The 24,591-nt window shown below is 53.9% G+C and overlaps 2 protein-coding genes across 4 annotated transcripts in view; one reads left to right on the top strand and one right to left on the bottom strand.

Annotated features, from left to right (window-relative positions):
- Positions 1–1,612: 1,612 nt before the first annotated feature.
- On the top strand, positions 1,613–5,981 carry Fuz (fuzzy planar cell polarity protein). Its single transcript, XM_021633905.2, has 11 exons — positions 1,613–2,042; positions 2,266–2,387; positions 2,634–2,718; positions 2,877–2,945; positions 3,122–3,226; positions 4,102–4,299; positions 4,377–4,472; positions 4,619–4,725; positions 4,805–4,869; positions 4,942–5,016; positions 5,734–5,981. Exons 1-11 carry the CDS (start codon positions 1,932–1,934, stop codon positions 5,943–5,945), a joined length of 1,245 nt encoding a protein of 414 aa, XP_021489580.1. The 5' UTR covers positions 1,613–1,931; the 3' UTR covers positions 5,946–5,981.
- A 57-nt stretch (positions 5,982–6,038) lies between these two features.
- Ap2a1 (adaptor related protein complex 2 subunit alpha 1) overlaps positions 6,039–24,591 on the bottom strand; it is a 29,364-nt gene continuing 10,811 nt past the window's right edge. The window contains exons 2-24 of one of the 3 annotated variants that reach the window (XM_021633848.2): positions 23,103–23,171; positions 22,863–23,005; positions 22,531–22,724; positions 15,600–15,729; positions 15,112–15,213; positions 13,504–13,612; positions 12,598–12,748; positions 12,005–12,173; positions 11,766–11,903; positions 11,311–11,493; positions 10,306–10,403; positions 9,880–10,111; positions 9,632–9,799; positions 9,384–9,544; positions 9,089–9,154; positions 8,764–8,820; positions 8,583–8,665; positions 8,363–8,452; positions 7,191–7,314; positions 6,981–7,097; positions 6,821–6,890; positions 6,556–6,690; positions 6,039–6,391 (exon numbers count right to left, since the gene is read on the bottom strand). In XM_021633848.2, coding sequence (XP_021489523.1) covers positions 6,314–6,391; positions 6,556–6,690; positions 6,821–6,890; positions 6,981–7,097; positions 7,191–7,314; positions 8,363–8,452; positions 8,583–8,665; positions 8,764–8,820; positions 9,089–9,154; positions 9,384–9,544; positions 9,632–9,799; positions 9,880–10,111; positions 10,306–10,403; positions 11,311–11,493; positions 11,766–11,903; positions 12,005–12,173; positions 12,598–12,748; positions 13,504–13,612; positions 15,112–15,213; positions 15,600–15,729; positions 22,531–22,724; positions 22,863–23,005; positions 23,103–23,171 — 2,867 coding nt within the window. In that variant the 3' untranslated portion in view covers positions 6,039–6,313. Of the gene's footprint in view, positions 6,392–6,555; positions 6,691–6,820; positions 6,891–6,980; positions 7,098–7,190; positions 7,315–8,307; positions 8,453–8,582; positions 8,666–8,763; positions 8,821–9,088; positions 9,155–9,383; positions 9,545–9,631; positions 9,800–9,879; positions 10,112–10,305; positions 10,404–11,310; positions 11,494–11,765; positions 11,904–12,004; positions 12,174–12,597; positions 12,749–13,503; positions 13,613–15,111; positions 15,214–15,599; positions 15,730–22,530; positions 22,725–22,862; positions 23,006–23,102; positions 23,172–24,591 lie in introns of those variants that run through there. The other 2 variants (XM_021633849.2, XM_060379544.1) reach the window with 2 other exon arrangements.

Below are 24,591 nucleotides of genomic sequence, written 5' to 3'. Positions count from 1 at the left end.
AAAATAAATCAATTAGGGTTGGAGAGATGGCTCAGTGATTACTAGCACTGTCTGCTCTCTTCCTGAGGTCCTGAGTTCAATTCCCAGCAACTGTATGGCGGCTCAGGACCATCTATAATGGGATCTGATGCCCTCTTCCGGTGTGCAGGTGCACATGCAGACAGAGCACTTGTACATATAAATAAAGAAATCATTAAATTACTAATTGAGAATGTTATCTGTAATATGTATAATACATGAAAGCAGCTGCTCTCAAACATATAATCAAGCAGCCATGCTCTCAGGAGCATAAACAGAATCAGCAGGGTTTGGTGGTGAAGACACTAGGGAGGATTAAACATAAGGATCAAGGCCATCCCACATAACACAGGAAGATTTTGTCTCAAAAGAAATTCTATTGTTTTATTGTATCATTTGAAACACACCCGAAGGAATCTAGAATTTCTCAGGGGAAGATTGTTCAATTCCTTGCCTTCATGAAAACTGATTACAAAAAGACCTAGGAGATGTTGGAAGGAGGATCAAGCCCCAGGTCTGCATGGGCTACAAGAGACCCTGCCTCAAAAACATTAAAACAAAACAAAAAAGAGAAAGAAAAAAAGAATGAGAGGGTCTGTCACAGAAGATTTGAGCCAAACAATTGCACCGAGCTCCAGACCAGCCTGGCCTACAGATTGAAATTCTCTCAGCAAATAAAGACATAAAGATGAAAACCTACTATTTTTTAAAAGATTCACTTATTTATTTTATGTATATGAGTGCTCTATTTGGACATATACCTGCACGCCAGAAAAGGGCGTCAGATTCCAATGTAGATGATTGTGAGCCACCATGTGGTTGCTGGGAATTGAACTCAGGACCAGTGCTCTTACCCTCTGAGCCATCTCTCCAGCCACCCCCCTGACATACTATTTTTAATTAAAAAATAAAAATGTATTATTATAGCAAATGAGCCATGGCATGTGTCTGAAGGTCAGCTTTGTGGAGGGTGTTCTCTTTTTCTACCATGAAGATTCCGGGGATCAGAGGCCTGCTTGTCAGGCCTTCCCGGCAGTCGCTGTGATCTGCTGAGCCCTAGCCATCCTCTCGGTGAGGAAAGCTGTGGACGTGATAGTACAATGATCTTATTTGTGAAGGCCTGTTCTGGTACCTGGTGCTAACTTTTATTGTTTCATAGATTGATGCGTTCAGTACTTTGACTTACTACACGATATGCCGTCAAAGGCAAGAATTCATTGCAGAAGTTATGTGGTTTCCATTATTTTGGAAAAGTAAGGTTTTCTTTTGCCTTTAACTAATAACAAAAACAACCATCTCATTTGGCAGTTACTAGGCAACGCTGTCTGGACCAAACCACTCTGAAAAAGTGAGAGGGAGGTACAGCTGTTTATATTTTCGAAAAGGAAATTAGTCTTAATAGTGGTTGCTAGGCAATGCCTGAGCATACCACCATCTTTGATTCGGGCAAGATATTTACCACAATGGAATGAAAAAGCCACGCCGACCGTCGTTGCTAGGCAATGCCTGAGCACTGCCCCCATCTTCAACCAGTTTTTTTTTTTTTTTTTATAAATTAGCATGTCTATTATTACAGCACGCAAGAAGGTTTCTAGGCACCACCTTGGCACCATCTTCAAGCTAGACTCTTCATTCGCGTTTACAAAGGATGTGAATCTGCCCAGGAACAACTCGAACATTTGGCAAGCAGTACCTGTCGCCATCTTTGTTAGGGTCACGATGACTTCCGGCCGGGGCGGAAAAGAATCTAATCCATTTGTAGGGTCTGGGTTGATAAGGGCGGGAATTTGGCCCGGTCGCTCCTCGCCCTCTGGCGGCTCCAAACAGCGGGCCGGCTTGCTTTGACTACCTGCCTGCTCCCAGATCCAAACGGAGAGTCCCCAGGGGGTGACTTTCGGGGTTCGGGCTTACAGATGGGCGATGAGGGGCCGGGAAGCACGGTGCATCTGCTGTGCCTCGCAGCCTCCAGCGGGGTCCCCCTCTTCTGCAGGAGCAGCAGCGGCGGCGCCCCCTCCCGTCCACAGGTGGGACACTGAGCTCCTGCATCTAAATAAGAAAGGGTTTGGGACGCTGGGGCTGCGCAGCTCTCCGGGAGTAGAGGCTGGGGACTTTGGCCGAGGCGGGGACTAATAAGCTCGATTTCCTGAAGAACTCTGAGGGAATAGGGGTGAGGCTGCCAAGTGGGACACCAGGGTTTCAATGGGGAGGTCTCGGGAGCTGCCGCAATGCTTCCCCACTCCTCCACAGCTCCCTTTCTCTGTCATCGGCTCCCTCAATGGAGTCCACATGTTCGGGCAGAATCTGGATGTGCAACTGAACTCTGCAAGAACGGAAGACACGACCGTGGTGTGGAAGAGCTTCCATGACAGGTCCCCTGGCGGAGCAAGGGAAGAAGAGACAAAACCTGGGCAATGGTTCCTGGCTTAGTGATCCCAGAGCCGTGTCGTCTGTAACGTGTCTGTGGGATCTTTGAAAAGCTGCTCACTCTCTCTGAGCCCTGCCTTTCCCTGTCAGGATGTAGGCAGCAGTGTGGGAATCGCTGGCAGACACAGAAGCACTTGGCCCCGTTTCCCAGGCCTGGCCTCATTCTTGCTTCTCCTGTTTCATCCACACAGCATCACGCTCATTGTGCTGTCAAACGAGGAGGGCACCTCTGAGCTGAGGCTAGAAAGAATGCTGCACATGGTGTTTGCAGCCATGGTGAGACTGGGCTCTCTTCTCTCCAGAAGTCAAGCGCTCTGCCCTCCATGCCCCTTTCCCGCAGTCCAGACCTCAGCCCCAGGGATCCAGGCCCATTTAAGCACTGTCCTCTGACCAGAACCTGCTAAGGATCCCACTCGCCTGTGTGCCTCTTCTAGGTTCTCATCGTGGGACTTGAGGAGCTGACAAATATCAGGAATGTAGAGAGACTGAAGAAGGAACTGAGGGTGAGGCTGTGGGCCACGAGGGCCTCTGGCTGGAACTACAATTCCCAGTAGGCACTGGAACAGCATGGGCACATAGGTTCTTTGGGGGGGGGGTGTTCAACCCTGGAGCTGGCCCCTTTCTCTGGGCTGATCTGGGCCCACTTGAGTCCTAGACCTCTCTTTTTGTCTTGAACTAGGCCAGCTACTGCCTCATCGACAGCTTCTTGGGGCACTCGGAGCTCAGCGGGGACCTGACGCAGTGTGTGGACTGTGTCATTCCTCCAGAGGGGGCCCTGATGCAGGTACTGGGGCAGCCAGGGGAATACCTACACCTGTGCCCTAACTCCAGCAGCCTCATTTCCTCCCCTCTGGACGGCGGGTGTCCTAGACCCTCTTATCGTCCATCCTGAAACCAAGTTTTTCCTAAAAGAACTTCCTTCACCAGAGTGCCCCGACTGCCCCTGCTGCAGCTTCCTCTTCCGTAGGACAAGCTCCCTGATTCTCTGTCTTGCAGGGAACTCCTCCTTATCTAAGCAAATCCCTAGCTCCCTTTTTTTTTTTTCCTTTTTCTTTCTCTCTCTCTCTCTTTCCTTTCCTCAAGACAGGGTTTCTCTGTGTTTAGCCCAGGCTGGCCTTGAACTCACAGACATCTGCCTGCCTCTGCCTCCTGAATGCTGGGATCAGAGGCACGTGCTCCATGCCCTCCCTATCTTCCTTAAAGTTCTGCCTCTCCTGGCAGTGTGCCCTGACCTCTCAGGCAAGTAGGGAATCAAATTGTAGATGCTGTTGTTAAAACTATGGCGCTGCAGGGCTTCCTGGTGCAGGCCTGTCACCCCAGCTACTCTGGAGGCTGAGGAAGAAAGTGGATGCCAAGTTTAAGCCCAGCCTGGTCAACTCAGTGAGCACCTGACCCCAGAATTCAACATGGCTCAGCCATGGAGCCATCCCAGTTACTGAAGAAAAATGAGAGGGAGGGAGAGGGGAGAGAGAGAAAGCGGTGTATGTATAGGGAATGGAGAATGCTGACTGAACTGGAAAGCTAGGGCCTGAGAGGGTGTGACACGGACAGCATCGAATGCTGGAATGTCTCTGTTGGTCTCCTGGCTGCTCTTCACCCCCTTGCTCAGCCGGGGAGGTCCCTGTTGCTCCATGACTCCTAGTCTGACCCCCTCACTAGGAAACACTGTCAGGGTTTGCAGAAGCCACTGGCACGGCCTTTGTCAGCCTCCTGGTATCAGGTCGAGTGGTGGCAGCAACCGAGGGCTGGTGGCGCCTGGGCATGCCTGAAGCTGTGCTGATCCCTTGGCTGGTGGGGTCCTTGCCACCGCAAGCTGCTCGTGACTACCCTGTGTATCTGCCCCACGGGAGCCCCACGGTGAGTGGGCGGGGATAGGGTGGGCATCCACTTGGTGAGGCCAGGTCATGCTTAGTCCCACCCTGTGCCCACTGAAGGTCCCACATCGGTTGTTGACACTGACGCTGCTGCGGGGCCTGGAGCTGTGTCTGCTGTGTGGGCCACGCCCACCCCTCAGCCAGCTGGACCCACAGGTGAGGTGGACCGTGGCTCTGCTGCCCCTGGCACATCCCTTCTGTGAGCACCACCTGCTGAATGCAGGCCCCAGCCGCCAACCAAGCTCCACAAGGCACTAGCCCAACCCGGCCCTGACTGACCTCACTCCCATCACGCCCTGCAGCTGCTGGACCGCTGGTGGCAGCCACTACTAGAACCCCTCCGAGCCTGCCTGCCTCTGGGCCCTAGGGCGCTGCCCGATGGGTTCCCACTGCACAGTGATATCCTTGGGTAAGGCTAGACGGTGGAGTTCCGGGCGGGGCGGGCTATTTGCCCCAGCTCCCCACCGCCTGATAGTGCCCTCTCCCAGGCTGCTGTTGCTCCACTTGGAACTGAGACGCTGCCTCTTCACAGTGGAGCCCTCGAAGGATAAAGGTGCGTGGGGAAGCGGCGGGTGGAGGGCCTAGAGGCAGGGGCCCTCTAGTCATGGTGCTCGCTTTTCTCTAGAGCCTTCTCCTGAGCAGCGCAGGCGCCTCCTCAGAAACTTCTACACCCTGGTGGCCAGCACGCACTTCCCACCAGGTGAGTGGTGGGCATGAATCCCACGTGGCCTGCACACCCTGAAGCAGAGAAGCTACCACATGCCTGAGTTGCCCCTATCAATCTTACTACCTAGTTCCGGGACCTCTCCAGCCAGAGCTTTTACAGTAAGGACTGGTTCCAGGCTGGGCATTGTGTCCCACTCCTGGAATTTCAGCCCTGTTGTGGCCAAGGCAGGATAACCATGACTCTGAGGCCAGCTGGGGTATACAGTGCCTCAAAAGAAATGTCCTCACTTGCTGCTCCATCCTCCTAGGCACGGACTAGTAATTATGTTGATCCTGAATGCTGAGCACCCTAAGTGGCTCCTGTCACCCTCCACAGTGCCGGCCAGAGCTTTGCTCAAGCTGAGGGGAGTCAGGATACTGTGGGCTCCACACTGGAAAGTTGTCCAAAGTTGTCCTAAGGTCCCGATGGTGCCCCGAGGATAAAGACCTCAGCCTGAGAAATGGAGCCCTGCGCTGAGGAGAGTAGGGCGTGATCCTCAGGAGGGTGATGGCAGTGCTGGTGACACTTGGTATCGACTACATTAGGGCTGTCTGAGCACACAGATCACAGGCAAACAAAAGGCCGGGTAGGAAGAGGCTGATCCGGGAGCTCCTGCCAAGGAATGGAGCTGAGTGGAGGGTTCTGGACCCTCTGACCTGGGCTGTGGTTTCTAGCTGTGCTGCTCACCACAGGCCCCCTGTCCTTCCTCAGAACCAGGGCCTGCAGAGAAAGAAGATGCAGTCCACCCAGCCCAGACGCCCAGAGCCTGCTATCTTGTGCTAGGGCCAGGCACGGGGTGGCAGCTGGTGGCTCTGCAGCTAGGGCTGCGCCTGCTACTGCTGATGCTGTCCCCTCAGAGCCCCACCCATGGGCTTCGGAGCCTGGCCACCCATACTCTGCAAGCCCTTACCCCGCTCCTTTGAGCACCTGGGGGTAAGCAGTAAATAGACGGGATAATATTAGCGTCTCTCTGTTTATTCGCTCACAATAATACACGGCCCCTGGAAGGGGAGAGGGAAGGAGGGGGACAATGGGAGAGAGGGGAGGGTAGGAGGTACCTACTTCCCCGGCCCTCTCCCCTCTGTGCTTTGGGGGACAAGGGAGGGAGGGTGCTTCCCTTGACCCCCCTAGAATGTAAACAGCAGCAGATGAACAAAAATAAAATACAAAAGGCCAGAGGAAGCTCCCAGGCATGCCCCCACTCCTGGGGTCTCCTCGCTGCCCCTCCGTCACAGCTGCCTCCATCCCAGGGCTGCCTGGCACCGGCCACATCCCAGGGCAAGTCCAGGGCTCAGAACTGCTGGGCCAGCAGCTCACACAAGTGACGGGAGACAGGCTCTTTGCTGGTGCGCAGGGTTAGGCGGTACATCTGTGTGGAGATGGCAGCCATGTGAAAAGAGAGAGCCCAGGAAGGGGTACGAGGTCAGAGAGGTAAGGTAGGTAAGGAAAGAAGATGGGAAGGCGAGTGAGAGGTACAGGAAGGAGGGCTGGGGGCAGTGAATGTAGGGTCACAGGGAGGTCCTCAGCACTCACTTGGGCCTGGGCATTGGGCTCCAGCCGAAGCAGACACCCCACCTGCAGGGCTTTCGTCTGGATGATTCCAGCACCCACGAAGTTCTCAGGGTTAGGGTCCACATTGTCCAGAAGAGCAGAGCCAAACCCCAGAAGCTAGAATGGGTGGGTATCAGAGAAGCAGAGCTGAGAAGCCTCTAGCCTATCACAGGTCAAACCTCATGCGTGAGAACTGGTCCATCCAGCGGTCAGCACCCAGTAACCAACCGCCCAGCCTCTCTCTCACCTTGGCCTTAGTAACTTCAGCATCCATGGGGTGGTTGGCTTTGAAGATTTTCTGTGCCTCCTGCAGGGGGCTGGGAGTTGAAAGCACTGTCAGGCCCAGGGGCCCTGCCCCCCCTAGGGCAGACACCCCCACACACAAGCCTGTCAGCCCCACCCCTCACAGGCTCAGCTGCTTCCAGCGCTGGAAAAAGTCTTGGGCGGCCATCTCTGTGGGCTGGAAGAATTTGTTGATGGTCACTGGGAGCTTCAGCGTGAGGGACTGGGCGGTGCCGCCATACCTGAACAGATGAGGAGCAAGCAGCTCAGCCAGGCCCCTCCCTGAAGACCCTGCCTCACTGCCCCTCACCCCACAAGGCACTGCTCCCACTCACCGGAAGCGCACCGACAGCAGCGGTGGCGTCAGGAAGTCCCGCAGACACTCAATGTTGAGCACTTGCTGCACTTGGGCACCCCCGTCCACCTGCGCAGCTACGCGCTTGGTCTGCACCGCCAGCTGTGGCCCCGGAGTCAAGGAAGCCAGGGCAGTGGTGGAAAAACAGCCTGCTGAGGGCTAACCTCAGACTGAATTCATCTCGCTCCCACATCCTCCTGGGACACCTAGGAATCTCCTTCTCCCACCTCCACACCAGGTTCACACGGGTAACAAGAATGTGGCCAAGCTACTAACTGCTTAGCCTCCAGTGCAATCTGGGGACATGGGAAACATCCTGAGGAGCCAACGAAATCCTCCACCCCAGAACACGCCTGCGTCAGTGTGGCCATGCACCCAGATGGAAGCAGTTGCTGTCATCCTGACTTCACGTCAAGGACACGTGCAAGGATGGCTGGTGTCTACACCCCACCTACCCTGCCCTACTTCAGACATAGAGCTCTCTACCCTGGGCTCTGGAAAAGCTGGCGAATGAAGCAGAGGGGGAAGGGCTACTTGTTCTAGGTTCACACATGGGGACTGAGGCCCATATAAGGGCGAGGGGGCCTGGCTCTGCATTACACTGTGCAGGACACCCCAACTGCTCTCTCTGAAAGGCCTCTGAAGCTGCCTTCTGGCATACACCTCTAATCACAGCACTCCGGAGGCAGACACAGAAGATTCCCTATGAGTTCAAAGCCAGCCTAGTCTACAGAGTGAGTGGAAACCAGCCTAGGCCACATTAAGCAGTTTCAGAAACAAAAGATCCTCGTAAGCAGAAAGAGGAGGGTCTACTTCTGGAGGGTCAGGAGGCGCGTCACTCAGCTGAGGGACTGCAGGGCCAGCAGAGTGGGGCAGCCCTGGCTAACCTGGCGAAGGAGCCCCTCGCTCCTTCATGAAGCCCCACACAGAGCCATGTCAGCAAAGGCAGGGCACCTGGGAGGGCGGTGCGGTGCTGGAGGCCACACATCCTGTACCTGGGCTCCTGTCATGTTTCATGCATATAGTTTTAGAATCGACATGTGCCTAAAGTCACAGGGTGAGGGGCTGCACAGGGATGGACCTGGGTGTGTCTGCTTCCCAGGGGCCTACAGAGGTGGGCTGGGCACTATCAGGGCCAAGAGCAGAGGATATGAGTCTGGAGGTCTCCAGGGTGGACCACAGTGGGCGAGAAGTTCTGGAACTGCACGGAAGTCTTGTTGCCATAGAAGAGATACATGCGGCCTGCAGCGGGTGGGTGAGGGCTCCATCCAAGCTCCTCTGCTCGCACCCCCTGCCGTCGACCCAGCCAGGGGATGCTGCCAACAACCCCACCCTCCAGCACCCCCCTCCACCTCCTGCCACCAGGACACACCCAGGTTCTGCCGGAACTCAGACTTGACTCCAATCTGCAGCAGCTGGTTCTCAAACAAGACCCCACTGTTCTTACACACGAACCTGGGCAGGGTAGTGGCAGTCAGAGTAGGGATCCTGATTGCCCGTCTCTGCGCTCCCCACCTGTCCCCACTGCCCTGCCCACCTCTCCCAGCACTCACTTATTCAGCAGCTCATCTGCCTCTGGGATGGGAGGGCCTATGTCCTCAGGACCTGGGCTGCGGGGAGGAAGAAGTGAGATGTTCAGGGCCTTGGGGGTTGGAGGTGATAGGTATAGTAAACACTCTTGAAAGGCAGACTCCCCAGAACTCAGAGGCCAAGCTTCCCCAGTGACTCTCAGGAATGGAAGTGGGACCCTTGGTAGAGGGATCTACCAAAGAACCCCGACTTTCACTATATCTAACCCCCGAATTTGCTAGTCATCAGGAATCCCTGAAGCCCACCCTGGGGACATCCATCAACCCATAGGCAGAGGCCACCCCTTACTCAGCAGCTGGAGCTGGATCAGCCAACAAAGCCATGGGGCTCTCAGGGGCAGGCGGCTCCAGCTCGCTGGGCCATCCAATCCCAGAGCAGACAGAGAAGACAGGTGTGGCAGGCAGCCAATCCCAGAGAGGCAGCAAGGGGGCCAGAGAAAGAGGAAAGAGGGAGGAGAGAAGGAAGAGTAGGCTGAGATACAGCTATGGGAAAGACAGCACAGGGCAGCCTAGACAGCGGAGTCCAGAATGTCAACCAGAGGCCAGGGACAGGAGGGAGATGAGCAGAACAGGATGGGAGGTACCTGAGGAAGGCCTCCTCAGGGGTGGGCCCCAGGCCGGGCTGTGCAGTGGGGCCGTCAGAGAAGACATCCACCAGGAGGTTCCCGCCTACAGGCGCCTGGGGTGCAGCAGGGGGAGGGGCTGCCCGCAGCCCCAAGAGGTCCGCGGAGGGTGAGGGCGTCGACTGCAATCAAGGTAAGGCAGGGTATAGGTGAGGCAGGGTAAGGCAGGGGGGACCCAGCCTGAGGACGTGGTCCGTAACTGGGCTCACCACAGTGCTGGGAGTGGGCTCCACACCCCCATTGATATCGCTGCTACTCGTGTCCCTGCGGCTGTCATCCAGGGCACTGGCTGCCCCAGGGCCCTTCTTGCGCTTCAGCTTGGCCAAGATGGACGACTCACGCTCAGGAAATGGGGGCATTTCTTCTAGCACAGTAGCCTGTGGGCAGGACAGGAGGTCAGGGGGCACTTCTGGCCCAAGAGGCGGATGGTCCCGAGGCCTGGGGCATGGGGTCTGACCAGAACATCAGTGCTGGCTACAGAGCTGAGGGTGAGGTACTCCACTGCCCGCTGCTGTAGCTCCACGTCAGCATTGCGCAGCTGCGAGCCGGCACGCAGAACGCCTTGGATGGTGGCCTTGGTCTCAGGGAAGAGGTTGATGAACTTGATATAGGTGGACAAGAGCAGGGCACGAGTAGCCACACTACACAGGTGGAACTTGGAGTGCAGCAGTGAGAACTGCACAGGTGGGCTGTGGAGGAGGTGGGGTCAGCAGAGATAGGCCCCCGTCACCCTCACGCCCCGGGGTGTAGCTGTGTCCTCACCCAGGTAGGTAATCACATGAGAGGGTTCCTAGGAATCCCACCATTGCTCAGCTCTGAGTGTCATGGGGGTGGGGGGGCTACCCAGACCCCTAAGTGGTGCCCCAGAATGAGGCTCCCTCACCTGGAGCGTGGGTCCCCAGCAATCAAGTTCCCAAACTCCCCAAGGATGTAGCCACCGACCTTCACCATGTTCTCATGACAGGCTGGAGCCTGGAGGGCCTGTGAGGGAGCAAGGGAGGGCAGGGTGAGGAAAAGGATAGGAGAGACCCTCTGGCCTCTGCAATGTACATGGGTCATACATGGGGAGACCGAGGTACGGGGCTGATAAATGAGTGCCATGACTCAGTGTTAACAGTGACTGTAAGATCTCCCACACATACTGTGCTTGCCATGCTTGATCCCCAGCTCTGGCAATGGTTGGGAATGTCCTAAAAGCTGTGGGAGGTGAGGCCTACCTGGAAAAGGGAAGGGGCTAGAGGGTAGTTTATTCCTGATCACTTCCTGGACATCCCTGACTAGCTTCCACCCCACACTTTGTTGTGTGCACACAAGAGCGCATGCCCGTGTGCACGGATGTGGAGACCAGGTGTCAGGTGTCTTCCTCAATCATTCCCTACTTTATTTTTCGAGACAGGATCTCTCACTGAACACAGAGTGCCCATTTTGGCCACACTAGCTGGGCAACAGGACCTGGCTGTCTGTCCCACAGTGCTGGAGTCACACAGGCACGCTCAGCTTCTGCGTGAGTGCTGCGCCTGAAAGTCAGGCTCATGCACAGCAGGCCCTTTACCACCTCGCTACTGCCCAGCCCTAGCCACACATTCCTGCAGCAGCACGTGCCCGCCTGTCGTGATGGACGGAACCCCCTGAGCCTGGGAATCGCACAGGGGATAAAGCAGCCAGCTGTCCTGGACAAGGACCAAACCACAGAGATGACACCGGTGCTCTGTACGCTTCACACCAGGAAGGTCCCAAGGTTGCAGCTTTCTCATGTCCCTTGGGTGACTCAGAGGCCAAGCCTGAAGCTAAACAGGATGTAAGGCCCTGCTGGTGGGGTGTATTACTGCCCAGCGGCTCTTCACTGGCAGCTGAGGTCCATCATGGGATCAAAGTAAAGGATGCTAACCTCAAACACTGTCTTGGCAGCATAACCCTGGACATCGTCACGGTTGGTGACAATTTGCAGCACTCGGTACCACACTTCCTCGCTCACATAGTCGCCTGCGATGCGGATGAGGTTGAGGATGGTGTCCACATACCAGCTGTAGTCCACTGCATACTTCTCAGCCAGGATGGCCACCTTCAGCACCTGTGGGGGGAGGCGGAAGCTGGGAGTGACTACGACCACTCCTGATCTATGATCACGGCTGACCCCATATTAACACCAGGGGCTCACTCTGAACCCCTCCCTAGACTCAGGATTTCTAACTTTTAGTTTTCTTCCCACTGACCTAGAGGTCTCGGCCACCCTCCTTCAAACCTAAGGGGCCAGGCCCCAGCCCTCCTCTCTCATACTCTGTGGTCCAGGTCCTGTCCCTCCTCCTTCATACCCAGGTGCCCAGCCCTGTCCCCTAGGCTCACGATCTCCTCTCGGATGGCATAGTCAGCAGTCTCCAGGTACCGCAGCATCTCTGATACAATCTGCTTGGCATTGCTCCGGTCACACATGGCATACAGGAGGTCAGCCGCCCGCTGCCTCACACTGACATCCCGCTCCGTCTGAGGAAGGGAGAGCAGGCCAAACTGGCGTCTAAACTGCACTGGGCCTACTGTAGGGTCAACAAGCACCCGGCCAGTCCTAGCAGGGCAGGGGGCTGCACCTTGAGCGCATTGATGACGGTATCAATGTGGGTCTTGACAGCCTCATGGGAGAACTCAGAGCTGGCCAGTGTGCACATGCTCTCCAGGGCCAGGTAGCGCAGGTTCGTCTCTCGGTGCTGCAGGAACTGGCCCAGTTGGTTGCAGGCGCGGACCAGGAGGTTGGGCTCACTGCCAGGCACAAGTGAAACACAGATGGAGATGAGACTCAACTGCTCCATCTCATAACTCCCTAAGGATCCAGGTCCTCACTTCTGCCCACCCCAACATTCTGTTCTGTCCCTTCTTGGAACTCTCATGAGCCCAGATAAAAATATGCACTGGAGTGGGGATACAGCCAGTAGAAGCAAGATTTCAATCCCCAGTATGCAGGACCAAGCTGAAAAGATATCCAGCAACTCTGCGTCCACCTGAGGGGAGCCTTCACACCTTGGCCTCTTCCCAGGCCTCAGTCTCCCCCCTAGACTGTGGAGATCCAGGCCCTGCTGCCCCTCAGAGCCAGGTGTCAGGTGCCAGCCTTCTGTCCTCAGCATCCCCTGTTCTTTCTCCTCCCTCAGGCCAGCGGCCCTGCCTCCCAACGCACTGCCCACAGCACCTGTCATAGTGGATGATGAGGCTAATTGTCTCAAAGAGGATAGCGTTCTTGGCATTGGAGTGTTGCACCTTCTTGGACTTGGGGGGCTCCTGGGCCTTGTTGAGCACAGTCTCAAGACACTCCACTAACCGCCCTTTCACAGCCGCGTCCTCTGGGGAAAGGGAGGGCAGGTGGCTGAGCTCTCTGCCCAGTGGTCTCCAAAAGCAGCAGACCTGCTCTAGCGCTCAGCCTCCTCGGCCTCTGCAGGATGAGCTCAGCTGCCTTCAACTTGGCAGGCCCTCTGGCTGGGCCTTCTGAGGTAGAATAGCTGTTCGGGTCTAAGCTCCCACTCACACCACACTGACTCTGCTGGCAATGAGCCTCAGTTTCCTCTCCTGCTGCACTGATACTCCTTAGGTTTCTCACATAAGTATGGAAAACCCAGGAGCCTTCTCCAGAGCTACCATGGAGCTCAAGTCTTCCTAAGGAGCTACCAATAGAGATCAAAGGGCTCACCCTCAGCTACCAGCCCAGAAGGCCACTGCACCCTACTTGGGAGCCGGAAGTTATGAGTTTAACAGAAGGGAAGCTGACCAGCATCCCTAAGCACCTCACTGCTGTGGTAGAGGGGTACTAGCCAGACCCCGTTGCCCAGGACAGCTGCCAGGCATTCTAGTGAGGCAACTCTGGGCTAGAACTCCCTGCTCTGGCCTTGGCCCTCTTCTGTAAATAGGCATGATAACTAGGTCTCTCCACAGGAGAGAGGGCTGTGAGAAGGAAATGGGCCCAAGCCAGGACCAGCTGTGCCACCGCAGGTGCTGCACGGGGCAGAGCAGCAGGCTGCCCCCACCCCCCACCCCCCGTGGCCACCTGTGGTATCGGGAGAAGAGGGAACATGGAGGCCGGCAGTGCCCAGGCCTCCCTTACCTGGCGGCGGGTAACACTGCAGCAGCCTCAGCAGCTTCACAGAGAGCCAGGGGGCAGGGACAAAGTAATAGGTGTAGTCCTGGAGGTCGGTGGAGGCAGAGGAGACGATCTGCAGGAGGAAGGGACGATGGGTGGAAGGGGCAAGAGGGGCCTGTCCCTGAACAACACACATCCACACCAGGTACCGCACGAGCCTGGTTACAGAAACCAAGGCCTGGATGTACTGTGGCCTGGGGGTGGGATCAGAAGTAAGCTTGAGGTTGGTGGGGTATTTTTCTCTTTTCTTTTTCAACTGGAATTCCACTAAATAGCGCAGGCTGGTCTCAACATCAAGATCCTCCTGCCTCAGCCTCCTGAATGTTTGCACAGTACAAGCATACCCAGTTCTGAGTTTTCCAAGGAATGCTGGTAACAGTGGAGCAAAGTCTCAACTACTTCCCTGGGTGTGACAGTCCAGAGGGCAGGCTAGAGCATCTCTGACTTATTCCAGGGCTCTGCCACGGTCGTCATCCTGAGCACAGGGGACACTACTGAAGTGTCAGGAGCTGGGTCTGATCCTTCCTGGGCTCCTGGTACAATACAGGTCAGAGAGGAAGACACTGAAAGATCTTATGACCATCACTCCTCAGCAAAAGCACCTAGTCTACCTTGAAAATCCTTCTCCAAGCTGGGCAGTGGTGGTGCAAGCCTCTAATCCCAGCACTCAGGAGGCAGAGACAGGTGGATTGCTATGAGTTCAAGGCCAGCCTGGGCTATACAGCAAACTCCAGAACAGCCAGGGCTACACAGAAAGACCCTCACGGGGGAGCGGGGGGCAATCTCCGCAGTGCTCTGTGCAAGTGGCATGGCTGCGTGCCACACACTGACCCCTCACCTCTGCTCCCTCCTCGGTTTGGCACCTGACACACTCAGATGTGGTAACGAGGCGCTGGGGAAGAATGAATGGGGGGGGCACAGGCATTCTTTCTGCCTGAGGATCTGGGTCACTTCTGGCCTCAGACAATATTTTCATGTTTTCTGAGTCTCCATTTGGGGTTGCCACCCCTCAGCTCTCCTGTCTCCCAGTCTGGGCTAGGACCTCCAGGAGGTCTCCATGATACTGAGCTTGCTCCATGACACACAGCCCTTCTCCCCGGTCTATGACTGAGTCACCATCCATGTCACACTTGCCCTCCCAGCAGGACAGGGGCCCCTTAGGCTCTGACTCAGACAGAGAGAGCCAGGCGCTCAGAAGGCTCAGGGTGCTGTGAGCACAGGAATGGAGGTGTAGGAGGCAAAATAAGGGACATGTGGACCAGCAGGAAGAAGCGGAGCAAGCCGGAGAAAGCAGGGGGGAAGGGCCAGGCACACAGCCTCTGGGTTTTGCCCGAGGCACCTTATCCACAGCAACTGTGCTGCACACAGCACTAGTGTCAGCCCCTAAACCAGGGAGCAAGCGCAGCACAGAAGTGAAGTCATTTGCCTGTGGCTGCACAGCCTGGATAGAACCAGCACAGAGCCTTGGCTTTTTAACACAGGATGGCTTACCATTTAGGAAGGGAGGACAGCTGGGTACCACAGACCCAGGGAAGCCAGTACCTCCCACAGCCAGTGTGATAGCATACTCACCCGGCTTAAGCGAGACACAGCCAGAGAGATGCAGGTCTTGAAGTCATCTGGATTCTTTTTGCAGAGACAGGTGATGAGACTGACAGCAGCTGTGACCACTCCCTGCAAGGAGGCTCAAGCATGTCACTGGGATCACCTGGCATCAGGGCAGGTCACCTCAGGAGTGAGGAGCAGGGTGGGCTCCTGGGAGTCTCAGGTGGGACAAGGGTCAGATCTTTGCAAGACAAGCAGGTAATAGGCCTTGCCAGATCTCTAGGCTCAGAAATAGGCAAAACTCTTTAAGGGGCTGGGTCAGAGATAGGGACAGTCCCAGGCAGCCAAGGAGATGTCAAGGACATAAGAAAGTTTCTGGAAATCTGTGCAGGGCATAGGCACTGGGGACATAGGATCTAGGTTGGAATGTCAGGACAACGATGGAGTCCCTGGCATCAGGGCAGAGGTGAAGACGGGCTTCAGGCACTTGGGGGTGGGGCAGTGGGGCACCTCACCATGTGCTGGTCATTGAGTAAGTGCACCACACGTGCTGTCCACTCGCCCATGGGCACCAGGTCGGGTGAGGCCTTGTAGAGGCGCAGCAGGCACAGGGCTGCACTCTGCTTCACACTGTCCATGCTGTCTCTGTGGGGACACCATGGGGCAGTCAGGGCTCCCTGGACCCATTGTGCCCAGCCAGGATAGGACAGGCAGCCAGGAAGACCCCAAAGCACCTGATACTGCCCGGGCTACTCCAGGGACTTTGTCTCCTCATCCACACAGCTGGCAGGGCCAGGCACTATGTGAAGGCTCTGCCCAGCATCATGAGGGCCTGCGTGTCCCCTGAATTGTTTAGGATTACGAAGAGACCGGCAGACATACTGGGAAGCACACCTGTGCCCACAGGCCTTGCCCGACTGCCGAGTCAGAGACAGAGCACATCAGAAGAGACACGGGAAATGGTCTCTCTGGAGTCTTAGAGGCCCAGTCCTGACCATCCAGGATTTCAGGCTGACAACAGTGGACTTTTAGCCTCTTGCACTACAATCAGGGCCACAAGAACCAAGGCTGCCCTTCAACTTCTGATCCTTTTGCCCTCATCTGCCCAGTCCTGAGATTACAGGTCTGCCCAATTTATGAGAAGCCAAGGACAGAACCCAGGCTTCGTGCATACTAGGCAAGTACCCTGCCACCACCCAGCCACATCTCAGCTCTCTGGCTTTCTCTTTAATACTGGTTTATGACACTTGATGGATGATCAATCGATTGATCAATTTGGTTTCTTAATCCAGGTTGATGTGGTCTCTTAATCTAGCCTAGCCTGGAAACTGACCCCCTGCTCCCTACCACCACCATTTATTTATTTATTTTCCTGTTTTTTTGTTTTGTTTTGTTTTGTTTTGAGACAGGGTTTCTCTGTATAGCCCTGACACTCCTGGAACTCACTCTGTACACCAGGCTGGCCTCGAACTCAGAGATCCTGCCTGCCTCTGCCTCCCAAATGCAGAAATTAAAAGTTCGCACCACCACCTGGCTGGAACTCACTCTTCAAACAAGAATCACCTTCAACTCCTGATCCTGTCTCTAAGTCCTGCCTGGTAAGAGATGTCCAGTACCATACATGGTTTATGCGGTGCTATGGATGGACACCAAGTCTTTGGCCATGCTAGGCGAGCATTTAGCTTAGCCGCAGCATGCTTCCATGTATCAGCTAAGGAGTGAAGGAGGTGGAATCCCTTGTCCTGTCTGTTTAAGAGTGATAAACTAGGGCTGGTGACACACACCTGTCATCCTCGCCCTAGGGAGGCTGAGGCAGCAAGACAGTAAATTCAAGGCCAGTCTGACTAGACTACAGAGTGAGTTCAAGGTCAGGCTGGTCTTAAACTCACAGAAATCTACCTACCTCTGTCTCCAGAGTACTGGGATTAAAGGTATGAGCCACAACCACCCAGCTTTCTTCCATGTTTTGAGACAGTCTCTTACCACGAAGCCCTGGCTAGCTTAGAACGCAATATGTATTTTAAAGTAGCTCCAGATTCACAAAAATCTGTCTGCCCAGTGTCCTGGGGTTGACAGCATATACCACCACACCCAGCAAAACCTTGTCAAGGCAAGAGAGGAGGTGGCTCAGAGGTCGACAGCTCACAGCCACCTTGTTAACTCCAACTGCAGGGGATCTTACTCCCTCTTCTGATCACTGAGGATGCCTCTACTCAAATGCACAAACCTACACATACACAGACACACAATTTAAACAGATCTTCACTATGAGGGAAAAGGGAGTCTGGTATCTGGAGACAGGTTTGGTAGCTCACCCAAGTAACTGTAACATTGTGAGGCTGAAGCAGAAGGTTGAAAATTTAAGGACTACATATTGGGTTCAAGGTCAGCCTGGGCTCTGAGACCCGGTCCCCAGAAACAAACAAAAAAATCCTGTCTCAAAACAAACAAACAAGTCAACCCAGGCTGGGCACGATGGCACATGACTTTAATCCCAACACTTGGGAGGCAGAGGCAGGTGGATCTCTGTGAATTTGAGGCCAGCCTGGTCTACAGAGCTAGTGTCAGGACAGTCAGCGCTACACAGAGAAACCCTGTCTTGAAAAACAACTACAACAACAAAAGTCGACGTAGCAGTTTCAGGCCTAGGAACCAACACAAGAGCACTGCGGACACCCCTCAGACGAGAACAGCACAACTGGCAGAAGGTAGAGTTTTGTGACAATAGACAAATAAAACATGGTCTGTCAGGCTCGTGTGCATGTGCCTGCATGTGTGTGCAGAGACTGTGTTCATGTGTGCATGTGTAATATGCATGTGTATATGATGTGTGTATAATGTGTATGCATGTGTGTATAGTATGTGCGCAATGTATGTTATGTAGAGTATGCAGTTTGTGTGTGTGTGATGTGTGCAGGGTGTATGTGAAGACTAAAGCTCATCACTGGTAACCCCCAATGTACCTCTGTCTTTTTTGTTGTAGTTTTTGAGACAAGGTTTCTCTCTGTGGCCCTGGCTGTCCTGGACTCCCTCTGTAGACCAGGCCAGTCTTCAACTCACAGAGATCTGCCCGCCTCTGCCTCCCAAGCGCTGGGACTAAAGGTGTGTGCTACCACGGCAGGCTTTATTTTTTAGATAAGGTCTCTCACTGATAAGGCTGAGGGCTGGCCAACCAGCCCTAGCATCCTTTGGTTGGGGTTGTTTGTTGGGATCATGGCTCCAGTAGCTATAATCACAGGCAGCTCAGCTATCTATGTGGGCTTGTGGGTTCTAAACATGAGGTTCTCATGCTTGTACCACAAGCTCTTCTGCAACTGACTCCTCTCCCCAGGGCATGAAGGCTGACACCCGCTAAAGATAAATAAACTCAAAAAGCACCTTGCTGACAGAAAGCCAGCACTCCTCGTCAGTGATTCATTGCCACTCCATGCCACTTTGGACAAGTCCACAGGATGGACTAGTGGTCTACAAGAGAAAAGGGGTCTACAAGAGACAGACCTGCTGACCTCCACAGGGCTTGCTTCTTATGGAGTGACAACGATGCTCCAGAACTGGGTACTGGTAATGCTCTTACACATGCTCTTTGACTACATCAAAACCACTGCCCCGTGCACAGTAACAGATTTGAGCTAGGTATTGTGGTACATGACTGCATGGCAAAACTCAGGAGGCAGGGGCAGGAGAATCATCACAAGTCCACACCAGCTGGGGCTACATAGTGAGAGCCTACGTCGAAAATAAACAATAACAGACACTGCATTTTTGTCTAAATTCAGTAATTTTGCTTGACAGTGTAGCACACTGTCATGCCAGCACTCCAGAGGCAAAGGAGCAGTTCAAGGTCATACTCAGCTACCTAGTGAGTTCAAGGCCAGCCTGGGAATGGACCATGTCAACAAGCAAATCAAACCAAAAGCACACAAGCAATCAGCCTGGGTTCCCTAGTGAGAGCCTGTCTCAAACTTTTTGAGGTTAAAACTATTAACTAATCAATTAGGAGACAGGATGTGTCTATGCTGCTCAAGCTGGCCTTGAATTCTTAATCCTCCTGTCTCAGTTTCTACAATGCTGGATGGCAGGCCTGCATTCCTAAGAGCACTTTCATCCTTTTCCTCCTGTGTGCCAGATCATCCTATAGCCCTGCCAGGACATAGCACACGGGGGCCCTCAGGGCCCATCCTCAGGCTGCTTCTCTTCCCTGTGCACAGCCTCACATCTTGGATGCTGCACACACATGGGGCACATAAACACACACAGGCAAAAAACACTCATACACATGCAACACAAGTAATAAATCCTTGAGTGACCCTATGGGACAGCAGGTGGCCTTGCCTGGCTTTACTTCAAAGGTAAACTTGGGGATGTTTGGTGACACAGACGGAATAGAACAGGTGTGGTGGTACATGCTTGCAATGCCAGCATTAAGGAGAAAGCTGGAGGATCAGATCAAGGCTAACCCAAGCTACATGATACCCTGTTTGAAACAAACATACATAGCAGGCTGGCAGCCAGCTTGGTTGCTCTGTACAAAGGATGGAGACAGGTAATTTTGCAAACAGTTCCCAGAGGCATTTCTTTCTAGGATACCCACACTTTGATGTGTGGCTTCCCACAGCCTCTGTTTGGGCTGCCTCCTCTCCCCCATTACGACACTCAGCTCCCCCAGATCCCCAAAGGCCTTAGAAACTCAGGCTGCCTGAGCCCAGCTCTGTCAGGGTGGGCTGCTCCTAGCCGGGCCAGTGCACACCACATTTACTGGCTACCTTGAGACTTCATTAACCAATATTCTCTTGCTCCTTTGTCCAAACCAAAGTGTTTCTTTCCTTTTTGAGAAGGGGTCTCACTGTGTAGCCCAGGCTGGCCTCAGGCTTGTCACAGCCCTCCTGCCTCCTACAGCCTCCACTATACCCAGATCAGCCACACTGTCAAGTAAACCAGAGGCACCTCACCTACACTGCCAGAAATAGAAATCTCACCTCTGCGCACAGCCGCCGCAGTGATTTTCCTAAGACAACACTGATCCTGTGATTAAGCTGCCTCACACACACCAGTCACCCCAGCTTCCATGGGAAGCAGAGGCGGACTCCCTGAAGTCTCGCCTATGCTCACCACGCTCCATCTTCAGCATTCCTGCTGGACCGCACACCACACCATGAGCTCTGGCACCTGCTGGGCCTTTTTGCAGAAGGCCCCCACAATATCCAGTGATCACTGACTCCTGCCTGTTCTAGTACATCAGACATCGCCACCATTCTGACTTGTTAATGAAAGTGTTTTTCAGAGCCCAGCAGTTAAGAGCACTTGCTGCTCTTCCAGAGAACCCAACTTTGGTTCCCAGTGCCCATGTCAGGTGGCTCTCAACCTCCTGTGGTCCAGCTCCAGAGGGTCCCATGCCACTAGCCTCCAAGAGCACCCACACTCACCTACACACACCCACATACAGACACACACAGCTACACATGACTTGAAATGATAAAAATAATCTAGGGGGCTGGAGAGATGGCTCAGTGGTTAAGAACACTGCTGCTTTTTCAGAGGACCCAGGTTCAATTCTCATCAGCCTCATGGCAACTCACAACTGTCTGTAATGCCAGTTCTAAGGGGGTCGGGCACCCTCACACAGACACACATGCAGGCAGAACATCAATCAATGTTCATAAAATAAAAATAAAATCTAATAGAGAAATAAATTGATAAATCTTTAAAAAATGGTAAAACCACTTCTCTCTCTCTCACACACACACAGTAGGCATTTCTTTTACTAGGAAAAAACAAACACTGTTTTGGGCTGGAGAGATGCTCAGCTGTGAGGAGCACTGTCTGCAGATGTGCACACAACTTTAATCCCAGCATTCTGGAGGCAGGCGGATCTCTTCCAGCTCCAGGCCAGCCTGGTCTATAAAGCAAGTTCTAGGACAGTCAGAGCTACATAAAGATACATTGTCTTGGGGTGGGAGAAATAGTTAAGAGCACTGGCTGCTCTTGCAAAAGGGCTGGGTTCAACTCCCAACGCCCACATGCAGCTCACAACTGTCTGTAACTCCAACTCCAGGGCGTCCAACACCCTCACCCAGACACACAGGGAGACAAAACACCACTGCACATAAAAGGAAAATAAGTCATTTTAGAGACAGAGCGAGCCTCAAAAAATTTGTTCTGGTATATACATATAATACATAAATTTTAAATGACTTATTTATCTTTATTTCTCATTTTTATGTGCACTGGTGCTTTTCCTGCACCTATGTCTGTGTGATGGCATCTACTCTATCAGAACTGGAGTTACAGAAGTTCTGAGCTACCATGTGGGTGCTGGGAAGTGAACACAGGTCATCTGGAAGACCAGTGCTCTTTTGTTTTTTGAGACTAGATTTCTCTGTGTAGCCTTGGCTGTCCTGGACTCTCTTTGTAGACCAGGCTGGCCTTGAACCCACAGATCTCCACCGGCCTCTGCCTCCCTGAGTGTTGTGATTACAGGTGTGCACCACAGCACCCAGTTCAGCCATTGCTCTTAAACTACTGAGCAATCTCTCCAGCCCCATAAAGGTGTTTTTTAAAACCCAGAAAAGGCTCGGTATGGTGGCACAGGCCTTTAATCCCAGCAGATGGAGGCAGAGGCAGGCGGATCTCTGTGAATTTGAGGACAGCCAGGTCTACACAGAGAAACTGTGTCTTGAAAAAATGAAACAAAAAATTTCTTTTGAAACAGGGTCTCAACGTAGCCCAGGCTTGGCCTTACAACCCCTGAGTATCAGGGCACGACCTTGAACGTCTACTCCTCTACCTTCTATGAACATTTGCCTTCATACCTAGTGTACAGGTGCCAGGACAGAAAGGACCCCAGACTCTTTTTCATAGCAGACGAGCACTCTACCAGCTACAGCTGCAGCCCAGCTGTGCCTCTTCTTCAGGTACCCTGGCACTTGGGAACACAGTGTCCCGCCACTGCTGCTTCAGGAGTCAGAGCCATGTTACAAATTGATGTAGACTGCTCAGGAAACAATGGCTCAGAAGCTTTCTGCAGCACTCAACATTACACAGGGCCATAACAGACCCAGCTGGCCTGGAAATCCTGCCTTTCTTCACCCCACAAATGCTGCAACCACTGGGAAAAGCTTCCTGGCTGTAAACACTGAGACTTTCAACCTCTGGTGGTGGCACCATAGTCACCCAGCAGTGCTGCAGGCACAGGGCAGATGCTGGCTCTTGAATGAATGAGATGAGGGAACGAGATCATCACTTCCATAGGTCACACTAATGCTGGGTATCAGACACAGGACCACCAGCTGGGGACAGGTCCTTACACCTGCTAGGCAGCCTGTGACACAAGAGAGACACAGCCACTGTGATCTAAAGGCCAGGTAGGAAAACTTAGGCAGGTGCCATAAACAACGCTGGCTCTTATCTCCCGTGTCTGCCCTTTTGCGGTGGTCCCCAGTGACTCACCCGGCCACCAGGATCCGGGGAATGTCGGCAGCGAAGGCCTCGCCCATTTCACGGCTTCCCACGTTGGCGATGCAGTGCAAGGCCAGGCACATGAAGGTGGGGTTGCGGCTGGCCAGGTCGTTCTTGATGGCGTTGTTGATGAGACGGATCAGCTCTGAGTTCGAGTTCACCAGGACTGAGATGAACAGGTACCCCTGGGGCAGAGGGGGACAGCTGGGAGCCTGTGGCTGAGACACTAGACTAACATGCAGCAGTGCAGACCTAACCCTCCTTCTCCAACACCCAGGGATTCGGAGCCCAGCCTCCTCCCTCCCCAGGTCTTCCACACTCACTATCTGCTTCTCTGTGTACTTGTTGGAGCTTAGCAGGTTCACAGCCTCCATGTGTCCAAAGTCAATGTCATGGCCAAGCAGGAAGATGAAGAGCAGCTTACACACATACTTCTTTTTACTGTAGCCATCCAAGGCCTTGTCCCCTGAGGCAGAGGAAGGGAAAGGGAGCCATATGAGGAAGACCCTCCTAAGTACCCTGAGCCCTGGCTTCCTCCCCCAGGCTCTGGGCCACCAGCCTGCCTTTGAACTTGGAGCGGATGTTGGCCAGTTCCTTGTTGATCCTCTTGATCTCAGCCTCTTTGCTCTTGCCTGTTGAGAGAGAGCAAGGCACTCAAGGAATGTTCAGGTACCTGCCCTCACTTTCCATGCAAGGCTGGGGCTGAAATGCCCATTCCCCATGCCTCACATGGTCCCTAGGGCTTGCTGACTGTACCCAGGCAGCCAGCAGTGGCTAGGTTATAAGTTTTCTGCCCTTTCTTCCTCCTCCTCATGTCCCATGAGCTGTAGGGTGCTGGGCTGGTTTTGGAGGGGTCTACATCCTGCCACGGGAGCCTAAAGGCCCAATTCTCATGTCCTGTCCTTGAGCACCCATGGTAGAGCTGTGGCCAATGAGTGTCTAAAAAGCTATGCTGGCTCCTGTCCCTCCCTCAGGAGCAGCACCTGATAGCAACCTCCCTACAGCACTCTCCTCCCTCGCATGCCAGCTCTCTTACCCCATGTCTGTGCTTTCCCTAACCCTCTGCTATGACACAGATTCCCTTGGTGACACCAGCCTATGCTGCATGCTGCCTGTTTTTCAGCCATTCTCACTGACCACTGACGCACCCGGGGCCACCCCTCCAGACTCCACCCACACAGGGGATCTTCAGTGTCCCCCACTGTGACCCACCATCACCACCTCAGCAAACAGCCCGCACTTGCTCAGACTGCGCTCCTCTGGCAGCACCCTGCTTCTCTGCCTCCTTCCTAGCCCCATCCTCTGGGCTGGGAAGCACTTGCCGCGGCCAGCCACCTCCTGCGTTCTATTACTTTGTTCTCAGCTCCTGCAACTTCCTCAGATTGGCACTTGCCACGCACTTTTGTACAAGAAATTCATCACGGTTTATTATATTTTTCATGTGTATGGGAATGAGTACTTGCAGGGGCTTCGGCAAGTGCGTGGCATACAGCAGGCACTCCATTAATAGCTGGTCAGTTACAGGGTGCAGTAAGTGAATGAGCAGGGGTCTGAGAATTCATACCATCCTCCACAAATCCCCCTCACCTCTGCCCTGAATTTCCAAGCAGTTCCAACAAGCCTCACTTCAGACAGTGCCTCCTCCAGGGAGTTCCTGGGGTTAGCACCCTGATCCCAGGGGGGCATAGTCTGTGTGGCAATGGCAGACGGGCAACTCCTGGGCATCCAAAGGTGAAGCTACTTCAAACTGAAACAGGTAGTTCTGGACAAGAACACATGGGGCTAGAATGATGTGGCATGCCTGTCATGGTGGCATGCCTGTGATCCCAGCATTGGGGAGATGGAGACAGGTGGCTCCTGAGTATGAGGTTATCCTGGGCTACATACCTAGTGAGACCTTTTCTCAAAAAACAAAATTAAAACCCAACCAATTCCCAAAGGGCTGGGAGCAGACTCAGTGTGGGCAAGCTTGCCTAGTTGGCATACTCAATCCACTGGGCTGCATTAGCAGCTTTGGAAAAACAGAGGGGGGATGTTAAGACACTGACTCCA

The sequence above is a fragment of the Meriones unguiculatus genome, chromosome 1, assembly GCF_030254825.1.
Source record: "Meriones unguiculatus strain TT.TT164.6M chromosome 1, Bangor_MerUng_6.1, whole genome shotgun sequence".
Classification (NCBI taxonomy): Eukaryota; Metazoa; Chordata; class Mammalia; order Rodentia; family Muridae; genus Meriones; species Meriones unguiculatus.
This window is presented reverse-complemented; position numbering and strand designations above follow the sequence as displayed.

What these genes read in the sequence shown, in the direction of transcription:
- Fuz (XM_021633905.2), top strand. Translation starts at nt 1,932, where the DNA reads ATGGGCGATGAGGGGCCGGGAAGCACGGTGCATCTGCTGTGCCTCGCA. An exon ending in CTGCACAGTGATATCCTTGG is followed by an intron (nt 4,726 to 4,804) that starts GTAAGGCTAGAC and finishes GCCCTCTCCCAG; the next exon opens with GCTGCTGTTGCTCCACTTGG. An exon ending in CAGCACGCACTTCCCACCAG is followed by an intron (nt 5,017 to 5,733) that starts GTGAGTGGTGGG and finishes GTCCTTCCTCAG; the next exon opens with AACCAGGGCCTGCAGAGAAA.